General features: G+C 37.1%; 1 protein-coding gene across 1 annotated transcript in view; it reads right to left on the minus strand.

Annotated features, from left to right (window-relative positions):
* Positions 1-2,765: 2,765 nt before the first annotated feature.
* CCSER2 (coiled-coil serine rich protein 2) overlaps positions 2,766-12,500 on the minus strand; it is a 122,069-nt gene continuing 112,334 nt past the window's right edge. The window contains exon 10 of the mRNA XM_052640144.1: positions 2,766-2,970. Within this exon, the coding sequence (XP_052496104.1) occupies positions 2,876-2,970 (95 nt within the window). The 3' untranslated portion in view covers positions 2,766-2,875. The remainder of the gene's footprint in view (positions 2,971-12,500) is intronic.

Below are 12,500 nucleotides of genomic sequence, written 5' to 3' on the forward strand. Positions count from 1 at the left end.
AACAGACCAGGAAAAGGGTTAGAATAAACATCCAGCAGGAGTCAACATTTTAATACACAAAGACATTACCCTCAGACTAAGGGGTTAAAGTAAATGTTTTAAAAAAATTGTCCCTAAAGATAAAGGTAACATTTCTCAAGAGTTTGGTTCTATTTCCAAATAAACCAAACCTATTAATCAGTATGTTCTAGTTTGGGGAAACACCTCATTTGAACTATCTGGGAACAGTATTCTTTCGTCCTCAGAATGAAAGACCACACGTACCCACTTCCAGCTTCAGCTACGACTGCTTGCTCTATGAAGTAACAAGAGCCTTCCTGATACACCTCATCACTTAGCATAGTAACAACACCTGCATTACGTGAAAACTTTCTGAACTCTAGTGCTTCTCTGGCAGAAGTGCTGTCGGATGAGAGCCTGATTCGAGACTTGGGTTGCTCACCTATTGCCAAGTCCAAGAAGGGCTGGTTATCTGGTGAAGTGGCAAACCTACTAGAATGGTTCCCTGACAGGGAAGGGATGACTGCGTCACATGGCAGTGAACACCTCTTTTCAAATTTCCACTAGGGCTCTTACTGTGTTCTTTCTCTAAAATGCGGCAATGTACATTTTGTAAAGGGATCCCTAGAAATTTGAGTGACTGACTTTTTGGCCATGATCCCTTTTGATAAATTTTTGGTCAACTGATCACAACAAAAATTGACTTTGCAAATACTGTCTGTCTGAAAGACATTAACCCTAACGAAAGCAGCAGCAGATGAACAGCCCAGCGACACCATGATTTGGGAGAACAGGAGGGCACATTGACTGAACCACCCGACGAGCGGTCACAGGATGTCAGGTTAACGTGTATGGTCCCTTGGCAGTTCTGCAGCTGCCTTCCTAGCACATTAAAATAAATAAGCATATTGCCATTGAAATATCTTTTAATACGTTTTAATAAAACACAATTTCCCCTTTCCAATTTCATTTTTCTTCCCAAATCTACTTTTCAAATACACACCAACATAAAAGGAAAACCTGGAAAACTCAGAAGAACACAACTATTACGAATTCTGGTTTTCTCAAGATAGTCTTACTTAAATTTATAATTATACTCAAAATATTTTAACTCATTTTGCTATAGAAAATAGTTTTAAATCCCCACGTATGAGACATTTATATCCCTTCAAAGTTCTGTGCAAACATTTCAAGTCCATTATTCCAGTCTTCGGATATTAGCAGAAAGTCAATAAATATAAATATTACAATAAAGACTTAATTTAAAATATATACTGTGGAACCTCAAAACAGCTAGCATGGATCCATAAGCCTATAGGATTCAAAATGGAATTACCAGCAAAACTCTAGCACCAACATATGTTACAAATGAATATATCTTTAGGTCAGGTATTCAGGTGGATCTTCACTCAAGCCTTCCAAAATTTATCCAGTAACAAAAACAAATACAAATTATGTGTGAATCTGTGTGTGTGTGTTTAACAAGATGTAAAAGCAACATATAATTGGTTTTTATATATACAATATGAAGAGCTTTAGCCAGGAGAATTTGTCTGGTAAATAAATAAATACTGAGACTATAACAAGGAAAAATAAAACTTACATTAACTTCCCATTAAAAGCCTGATCTCCTTTATTCATCACAGAGCTTTTGCATAGACCTTTAAAATATACACATCACTGGCCAGAACTCTGTTTACAGACTATCATCTTTCCTTATCACCAAATCTCCAGTTAAAATAATAACCATATTCACAGACGGACAAATGGAAAAGGGTGAGGCTCTGAGAACCACAATTAATACAGACCCTAAAGGGACTACGTCAGCAAGCACATCTGCTGGCTGCTAAGCAGAATGTTATGAAGTTTTTGATGTGCAGAGGAATGGATGCCATGGTCAGAGCCTTCTGTAGACCTCTGAGTGAGTAAGCAAACTTTCGTGTTTACCTGAGACAAATATGCTCAAACGGTATGTACTTCAACCAGGATACAAAACAGAAGAGCCAAACCAGTAGAAGCTTCCATGTTTTAATTTTAAGATTTGCAAGCTTTCAATGGAACCTCCATCGTGATAGCAAACTGCACACATAAAGCTATTACGGAACAGATTGTTTTTTTAAAAAAACAAATTGGCAGGTGATGGCTATGCACTTAATGTATCTTTGGTTTAGGAAGACGAGAGTATTGATTAGAGGCCAAACAATCCCCAGAATTCAAATTGTCACTAGGAGTCTGCATGATTTCTTTTCTTCTTATTAGTGGTCTTGGGATGCTTGTCTTGGCCTGGAAGTTTTGAGGCTCTAGTCGGGGGCTGCTTACGTGTTTTTGTTTGAAAGAGCCAGAAGGGGGACGGAGCTTAGACGCTTTTGGCTTTGGATTACTTGCAAGATTTGTTTGACTAGATGTTGGCTGGAGTTTTGCAGAATTACATTGTGTGATTACTGGTGACTTCTTATAAGTGGGAGTCCTATTTGGAGATGTTTCAGGAACTGGAGGCGATACCAAAGAATTCAAGATGGGTGGCTTAAAAAGCTGCGAGGACTTGGGCTGAGATGTGTAGCCCTCTGGAGAAGACTGATTTCTTCCAACTTTCTTAGCCTGGTCATCTGTACTTGACTGGGGAAGTGTCTGAAGAGAAGTGGGCACAAACTGCATGTCACTGATTTGATTATTTGCCAGATGATAAGGCTCTTGAGCATTCAAGGTCGTGTTCAAGTTTGCTTCAGAAGGCGTACTCTTCACCACATCCTTAGTGAATTCCGGGCTTGATGAAAAAGGCTGGTCTTCCAGACCATTGCTGCTTTCTTGTTGCGAGCCGTGTGTAAAGCTTTCATCTGGAGGTACAACACCCTGATGTGTGCCCTGGACTGTGCACTCACTGTGGGCCTCGGTATGTTGCGGCTTTACTAGTTTTCCCTGGGTGTGGTCTGTGGGTCTGGGAAGGCTGCTGGAAGGCTGTAGTACTTGAGGCTATTAAAATTAAAAACAACATTAGCAACAATTCATTTTAGAAACACCACCCAGAATTAATATGTTCCAATTAGGCTGTGCTGGCACTTACTATGTTTTAATATGAGAAGCATGTGGGTTTTTTTAAATTAAAAAACAAGCTGTAATATTCAAGTAATTTATGAGACACATATGAGTGATGATGTAAACAAAACATGGTACAAGCAGTAAACACTAAACAAGATCCAAATCAAACAGGGTAAAAGAAGACTATTAAAGCACTGGCTTATTGAAGAAAAGAGATTCCTATCTTGATTCATTACTTATTTAAAACTTTATATATAAAGAGAGCTTGACAGAATGATTTCTATATAGTCATTTGGTTTGATCTCCATAAAACATTCAGACAGTAACTAAGAATTTCAGAATATTATCCATTTTAAAGTTTTTTTTTTTTAAAGGAAAGCTCTATTCCACTTCAAAACACTTTGTTAGAAGAAGTATTAATTTAAAAATGTCAGGTGCTGTAACTCTAAATTTTAATTGAGAATTAAAATTACCCACAGATAAACACAATTTAGAATGAAGATTATATTCCAAGTTGATATGAAATTCTAATCACTTACACAAAAATAGGTCAACGTATTAAGCTAATATTGTTACTTTTAGCATTCTTACTGAAAAGTTTCAGAATGAAAGGCTTTCACAGCTCATTTGTTCTGTCTCACTGCCATTTGAGGGATCAACTATGGCTCCGTTATGGCCGATAAGTGAAAAATGGATTTACCCTCCCCAGGAATAAATGTCCATTAATAAAATTAAAAATAGTCATCTTTTTTGAATGATGTCTGAGAGTAAAACAGATTTCAAGTTGTCTGTAACCTGAACTAAAGCTCAGAAGCCTACAACAGAAAAGTTCTTAAGGCTGACATGCCTTGCACACACTTCTCTGGAGCCCACTGCATGATTATATTCTATACAAATCAAGGGAAATATACAATTTCTATTACTTTTGGGCAGTCGGTAAAGAAAATATCACTTTTAAAGTTATCTTTCTATGGCCCAAATAGTTAAAGTATATGGGGCAAAGCCTATTGGTCCTATCATGATACAGGGATGGTTGCTATAGATGTTTTAAATGCACACACATACATACACACTCCCATAGATTCTTTTTTAAAAATGTCTGACATGTCACTCACTGTAGTAGGTACAGGAAAATATGAACCTGAACACAATGCCGTTCCTGTGGTTGAAAGGCCTCACGAGAAAGAGTCAGGTAAACAAAAGATGAGACCCTGTCTCAAGGATAACAACATGTAGAAGCAAAACATATGCCTGATTAGAGAGGTCACAGAAGGTACCCAAGAAATACCAACATCTGAACTGAGTTTTAAGAAGAGCAGGAGTTTGCCAAGAAGACAGGAAGGGAAAAACAGTCAGGGTAGAGGGCCAGAGCATGTGAAATACAAAGGCAAAAAAAGGCTGATATGTTCCAGCAACTTCAAATTGTTAGACTGAACTGGCAAGCACAGTGCTGGTGAGAAGGTGTGGGGAAGGGCCAGCTCATAAAGGAACTCAAAACAGGCTGAGTAGTCTTGACTCTGTACAAGTAGGTGATGGGAGACATTGAGGCATTTTAAGCAGAGGAATCCTAAGACCCAGTGTCATTACAATATCATTCTGGTGGAATCAGTGAGGAAGGTAACAGAAGGGGATGAGATTGCCAAGCAGAACACCCAGACAGTATGCCACTGCCAACACCCAGGTGAATTATTAATATATGGGTTTTAAATTAGGATATTAGTTTAAAAAGGGGGGGGGGGAAGGATTGAAAAAGATTTTGAAGGTGAAACAGAGAAGTTTAAGGTGAGTTCCAGGTTTCTGGCCTTGAAGATGAAAGATGGGATACCACCCTGTATCCAGAAACAAATGACCTCTGCGTAAGCTGCCCAGCAGTCCTTTCATTGCACAGCCTCAGCAGCCCACAAGACTCAGAGGGCAGGACCAATTCCCCCTACTCCTGGGGGATTTCAGGAAACTCCCTGTAGTCATAAATAAGTAGAGCTTTAGTACTCCATCCTTATAATTTATAGAAAAGTTGGTTACTGAAGTTTAAAAATGGAGACCCATTCCTAGACTGGAAGAGCTCAGTGCTTGTAACTGGACTCAGCTACTTCAAGTCTTACTTCAGTAGTTGAATACATACACTTCAACGCACTATTCTGAGAATTCTCAAATGCAGCGGCTACAGATGTTAAGGTCAAAAGTGCCAGCAATACGCACTACCAAGTAACTATGCAAGGGGCTGACAGGCATCTTCAATGGTAATCTTAAAAGTCTGTTCTGTGCTGCTTACAAAGATAACCAAAGTCTATGAGCTCCTTAGAGCATGTACCATGCTTTACTCGTATTTTTTTGTTGCTGTAGTCGGCATCCTCAGTACTTTGCACATGTGCGTGCATGTTTGCAAGTCGCTTCAGTTACATCCAACTTCCTGCGACTCTGGATTGCAGCCGGCCAGGCTCCTATGTCCATGGGATTCTCCAGGCCAGAGTACTGGAGTGGGTTGCCATTTCCTCCTCCAGGGGATCTACCTGACCCAGGGATAGAACCCACGTCTACTGTGTCTCCTGCACTGGCAGGCAGTTCTTTACAAGCGTCACCTGGGAAGCCCACATAATGGGGATTAAATATACATTTATAGGATAAATGGATAAATAACTATCAATAAATAGTACATTCCAAAATTGCCTCTTTGGTAATAAATTACCATAGGTCAATGATACAGCACTAATTTAAACAAATTTTTTTAAAAAACACTAATGGACAAGAAATTTTATAATTTAAAAAATGTGTTCTCTAAGTTTGGGGTCAGCTTAATGATTCAAGTTTAGAAGCACAGCCTGAAGGATTCATTACATGTTAACTTGAACACAGCACCTCCCATATGACCTGCACCCCCAATAGTGACTTACCAGCTATGCCAGAGGTGCTTTTAGTTGGAGACTAGACATTTCTGGATGAAATGTGTTAGGGAAACTATATTAACAAGCATTCAACTATTTTCCATTTCTAATTCTAATAATTTAAAATGACTATAACATGTAAAACACAGGATAGAACCTCCCAGTGCATGTCAAAATTGCTCAATAAATGTCACTTATGACTGTTAAAAGGTATGAAAATGATTAATTCAAGCTATGGCCCTTTAGTAGCTAGGTCTGGAGGGGGGGAAAGCAAATTCTGTAATAGTATTATAATAAACTAGCTGTTACAGATTTCAAGGTTTCTAGAATCTAAATACATATTTTAATAATGTTGGTCATATACAGGAGGCATATCTGATAGGACACAGATCCTCCAGTGCCCTCCTGGAGATAAACCAAAGCTAGGAAATGCAAGGCAATTCAATTCAACATTTAGAGAGAATTTACATGTGGCTATATGAAGGAGCCAGTGCAACGCAGTACTGAACCACTTAGTTTCTGAAGACATACTGATCCGGGTTTAAGTTCTGGCTTCTCAATCTATCAGTGAGATACTGGGTAAATTATCTTACTCCTCTGAGATGGAATTTCATAACTTGTAAAATGAGGATAACATCAGTACCTACACCTTAGTGAATTGCTGTTAATCACAATGATAACAGGCATACAGTACTCAGTATCAATATAATGCCTGACATATTCCAAATACTTGAGAAACATACTTCAGACTGTAAAAGAAGGGTTTCCCTTTTTCCCAGTGGTAGACAGCTAAACTCTAAATAGCATGCATGATCTCGGATTATCATAAAACCCTAGGTGGAAGGTATAATCTTTTTGTAAATGAGTAAACTGAGGTTAAATGAAATTAAGTAGTTATTCAAATTCATACACTTTGGCAAACAGCAAAGCCAGCATTTGACTGACAGAGAATTTAAAATGCAGCACTGCAGCTTGACTCTTCTGTGTGCGCGCGAGCTCACTCACCCAGTCACGCCAGACTCGGCGACCCCCTGGACTGCAGCCCGCCAGGCTCCTCTGTCCATGGGATTTTCTAAGCAATGGAATGGTTGCCATTTCCTCCTCCAGGGGATCTTCCCAACCCAGAGACTGAACCCATGTCTCCTGCTTGACAGGCGGACTCTGTACCAATGAGCCACCTGGGAAGCTCCACTATTCTATGTATACTGAGTTAAGTCCAACGAGCTCACAGACTCTCAGAATATGCAATATAGCCAGCTGATTATTTTAAAAACTCAAAAGGCAGATTCAATACCAACATTCAGGTATTAACTCTTAGATGATGCCCTACTGCCTTCTTAGCTGATCTGTCCTACACAGGAAAATGCTCAGATACCAAACTCAAGCCACAGTGTGAAGCAGTATTTCCAGGAAAAAGTGGTTCCAAGTGATCCACTGGAGGAAATACACTGAACACAAGGAAATGCAGATCAGCACACATCACTAAGAAAAACTTCTCACCTCTGTTTCATACCACTTCCAAGATTTCAAGCATTTTAACATAAGGAAAAAGTCCTATCAGTTTCTGTAAACATTCATGTTCTAAAGTCACCAACAGTAAGAGGGCAGCTAGAAATATCAAGTCCTGATGGAATAATAGTATGTCAAACTAGGTAAGGTAGAAAGAAGAAAATGTCCTAAAGCATAATAATGCTACACCGCACAACATACACAGGAATTACCTAATATTATTTTTCCTTGGTACATATAACTTTATTATCAATACTGAATACATTTTAAACATTAAAAGGAAGATGGTAATAGAGCCACTTATAACATGCCTGTAATTTCATGCAGGCTCTGACATGCATCATGCAAACTGGGGGAGAAAAAAGTGACAATGAGGAAGGTGGTAGGAAAAAATCTGAAATTGTACTGTACCACGCTTTGTCAGAGAAGTAATGGACTAACTTCTCAACTCCTTGCCAATAGCATAATGGGAGAGCAGAGACAAGAAAAAGACAGGACAATGGTGTCAGAGACCACACGCAACACCAAGGGACTGCCATGACTGGGCAGCAGCCAACAGTATTTGCTTTCGCTGTATTTTTTCAGGCATTAGTTTAATGTATTTCTATAAAATGAAAGAATATCTTAATAGATTTATACTTGCTGAAGTGGTTTATAAGTTAATACAAATATTCCTATCCACAGCACAGTGTATATATAAACTTCTTACCCTTAAAAGGAATCACGTGAAGAATCTTACACAAATAAAATACTGTAAAGAATTTTGACACAATTAATATTCATACTCCAAAGATCTAAAAGGGTTTAACTGCATGTAATCCCTTATAAAGGAAGTAGAAATTATTTTTAATAACTTCAGAGTCTTGCATATTGCAAACACAACTCAGTTTACTGCTGCTGCATTAAAGGGCAATAAAAGATTAATCTGATCTTCATGTATGTCTTAAATATGATGTTCCACATTATAAGCAAGGCTCCATACATCACTAGAGAGATGGAAGACAGTACTGGATCCCTAGCATAACTGGGTCCAGTGGATTCTGCTCTATAATTCACATGAACCCAATCAAAGTTTTCAGGGATTTGGGGAGACCAGGAATGTCTTATACCCTAGAATAATGTCCCCAAATCTCAAGAGAACTTAAGGAAGATACCTGACTGATAAATACAAATTAAAAATAAGCACTTTTTAAAGTAAGGAGTTCAATGGCTTTTTTAAGTTAACCAGTTAACAGCTTTTAAAAATTAACAAGGTGAATAATAGTGACTTAAGCCATTTACCACACAGGCATAATCAGTATGAGATGCCTAAATTTCATGAGTTTACATCTCTGAGATGTAAAACCCATCAGAATCTACCTCTGGGATGCATAATACTTCAGGAAAAAAATAAAAATCTAAACATCATAATAGGACAATTCCACTGGTGATCAATACGCATGGTATACTTATCCAGAGTAGGGGGCTGCAGGCACTACGACAAGGCAACAAACACAGCTAACAAAACCACCGCAGAATCTGCGGATTATAAATGGCTTACACAGACAACAGCAACGGCTTTGTTTCTCATAACTGCAAGCTGTTGAGAAAGAAACTAACCCATGCTGACGTTTACAGGGCAGCTTCCAGGACCATGTTTGATGCACATTTCTAGTCAATTAACCAATGACTAATATGCACTTGAACTGGCTGCAAAAATGGACACAGTGGACACATATTCTCTATTAACTACATTTTAAAAAAATAGCCTGCTGTAAAATCAAATTGTTCTGTTTTTACTGAGTTACTACCCTTTTCTACTTCACTGAAAAATATTTTATTTTTATGAAAAGTCACTCTCCGAGCTAATTTCTCATTAAAGCACTGAGATGCTATCTTTACATATAAAATTGATTACAGTCACATGGTAAAGCCAATCGGATTGAGCCACGTTAAGATATACCTTATGAACATGTTTGTCAGTTCAGCAATACACATCAAGCATTCTAAAAAGCACACGCCCTTTAACAACCATCCTTTAGTGCTAGCACTGATCTGTACACAAGAATAAACTGCACTACAGTAATATCTCTAGTATCTCTATTTAATAGGGGGAAATGGAAATAGTATCAATGTCAAACAATAGGAAAACAATTAAGCACATCACATGATAACATATTACCATGTAGTCATTAAAATGATGTTTTCAAGAAATATTTACTGTATGAAAAATGCTCAGATAATACTATATGGAAAAAAGAAAAACAAAAACTGAAAATATGAGCATATCAAATGTCCTAAGAGAAAGTAATATTTTATGAATCTTTTATCTGAATTTTAAATATACACAGATGCATCTATTGGGTTGTATAGTTTCATTCAATAAATACATACCGGGTTATGATGTAAAATGAATTTGTGTCAGTTGTCAAAAAAGGTTTGTAAAACAACCACTGAAGGTTATAAGAGGAGGAGAAAAATATAAGACAATATAATTTTTATTCTTAACATAATTCTGATGAGTATAATTAATTATAATTATTATATAAATTTACAAGCCAGGTAACACTAAATCAAGAAACTACTGGTCTGGATTGGGAGTTTGGGATTAGCAGATGCAAACTATTATATATAAGATGGATAAACAACAAGGTCCTACTGTACAGATCAGGGAACTATATTTAATATCCTGTGATAAGTCATAATGAAAAAAAATAAAATAATATATATGTATAAGTGAGTCTCTCTGTTGTACAGCAGAAACTAAACACACATTGTAAACCAACTGTACTTCAATAAAAGTTTTTTAAAAAGAAACTTTGGGCTTAATAGGGCTTTTAATATGTAAACATCATTAATGACTTCTGTTGCTTAAAAGTATCTTTTTTCTTCCAATTTAAGTTACTGCACATGGAAGCTAAAGGTAGTAAGATTTCTAAATTCTTTCAAGAAAGGTGTTAAAGAGCAAATTTTAAAAGTCTCTTTAGCCATGATAAGAAATAGGTTGTATTCAATACACTTTTTTAAAAGTCAAGTATTTCTAGAAGCAGTATGCTCTGGCAAGAACAGTTATTTAAGATTACTATTAAGACTTTTACTTGCCAAAAGTTATTATTTTATTAAATTTTCATACTGTGAAGTAGGTTTTACATATATATATATAAACTTTTATACACATACACATAAAACTATCATTTCTACTTTTACACAGTTGGAAATTAGAAATACTAAACTAACGCCAGCTGATAAGTCAATTTGGATAAAAGCTGAAGTGCCTACTGACAACAGGAAGACCTTGGAATGTCTAAATGTAGATATTTTCTAACCTAGACAAAAGTTAATTTGAAACTGGAAGACAAGCATCATCAACCAAGTTAAGATTGGTAATATACCTGAGAAAAGAAATATAAGTCAAAATTTCCTGAGGGGGTAAAAAAAGACAAACAAAAGAGCAGGATTTTCCTTTTATCTCCTTTATCTTCTGTTTATCTCCTTTATCTTCTGTTTATCTCCTTTATCTTCTGTTTATCTCCTTTATCTTTTTTGGAGGTATTCTTAAATTAACCAAGAACACCCTTAGCCACTGCAGCTTTCTAGAGTTATCAGAGCTAAACAGTCCCCTAACCCTCAGGTATTTCATGCTCTGCGACATCTATGACAAGCTAACCCTTATGCCTGTGTTAGGTCCACCGCTCTTACACATTTTAAAATACAAAACCAAACACAGACTATCTTACTGAAAACTAATCAGCCAAGCTTACCTGGCTTCTGCATTTACCAAAAAAGGCAGTTTGCTTAAGCTGATGTTCAGGAGGGCATCAGAAAGAACTTACTACTGAAATACAATAATGTAGGAGAACTCTCTCAACTAACTACATGCCATCACTTACAGAATTAACCTCTCCAAAAATCAGCGCTGGAAGCTACATACTGATTAAATGTGGAGACAAATACTGTACTGTATCACTGACTACATGAGCAGTTTAGTGTAGGAAAAGGGGAGACCTATTCCCAAACTCTCTGGAAAACCACCGGATTTATCCATTGTTTCACAACCTTCTCCTCTATTATTTTGTCAGTACATAATAATAATATTATTATTTTATACTTATTATTTTTATATTCCCATCAGCTGTTCTCAGGGTAAATTCAAATAATGTAGTAGTTGATACATATTTCCTTTAAAGGAACCTTCAAAGCTCAAGAAGAGCCGTCAAAAGGCTGTGAACAAGTCCTCTATCACTTTCCACAGAATCCTAAAGGTCTCAAATGATCAACAGAAAGACTCAATGTATATTGAGGCCAACACATTCAAATGCTGGAGAACCAAACTTTCTTTTTGCTAACTTGGAGATGCAGAGAAAGGAGGTTTGATCTACAGAAAAGCTAGAAAGACAAATCTTGATAGTAGTATGGAAGAACAGTGTTGCTTCACAGTTAGAAATTTAAAAATTAGCTCTAAATCCAAAGGAGAAAGAAGCATTTGGAAATGGATGGCCAATGACTCAGGTGAGGAACAAGAAATCTCTAAAGGTATGCAGATAAGAAACTGGTGAAATGGGTGCTTTGGGAAATCTGTTTTAAAAAATAAATCTACAACTCTCTGTAATACTGAAGAGTTAACTGCAAACTCCAATTACATACTGCATCTAGACAAGAGGAAGGAGAATAGAAGAGAAAAACAGTGGGTAAAAGAATGGGGACTAAGAGGGGGCTTCAGAAAATGCAAGGTAGGTGCGTCCTTCTGAGTAAACCTGCCAACCATGGAGTATAGCGGCTACTGCCTAAGAATACATTATTAAAACTGCCCTTTGAAATTCAGATTAGTTCACTAGCAATTTAGTATAATTCTTTGTGTGCTAGCAATCTTTACAGGAGAAAAGAAAGCAACTTAATTGAAGCAAGGGAAGTAAAAAGGAGTATTTACAAAGGTGGTGGGAGATGGGAAAGGAGGAGAAGGGAGGAATGCTTTGAACAAATTACCTTGCTGCTAAATAGCTTGATATGAAAGCCTATGCAAACTCCATCCCATTATTCCTTAAAAAGTGCAAAAGGGAAGGAAAGGCATAATGCCCAAAACATACATTTCAAGCC

This window comes from Budorcas taxicolor, chromosome 5 (assembly GCF_023091745.1).
Source record: "Budorcas taxicolor isolate Tak-1 chromosome 5, Takin1.1, whole genome shotgun sequence".
In the NCBI taxonomy this organism is placed as follows: Eukaryota; Metazoa; Chordata; class Mammalia; order Artiodactyla; family Bovidae; genus Budorcas; species Budorcas taxicolor.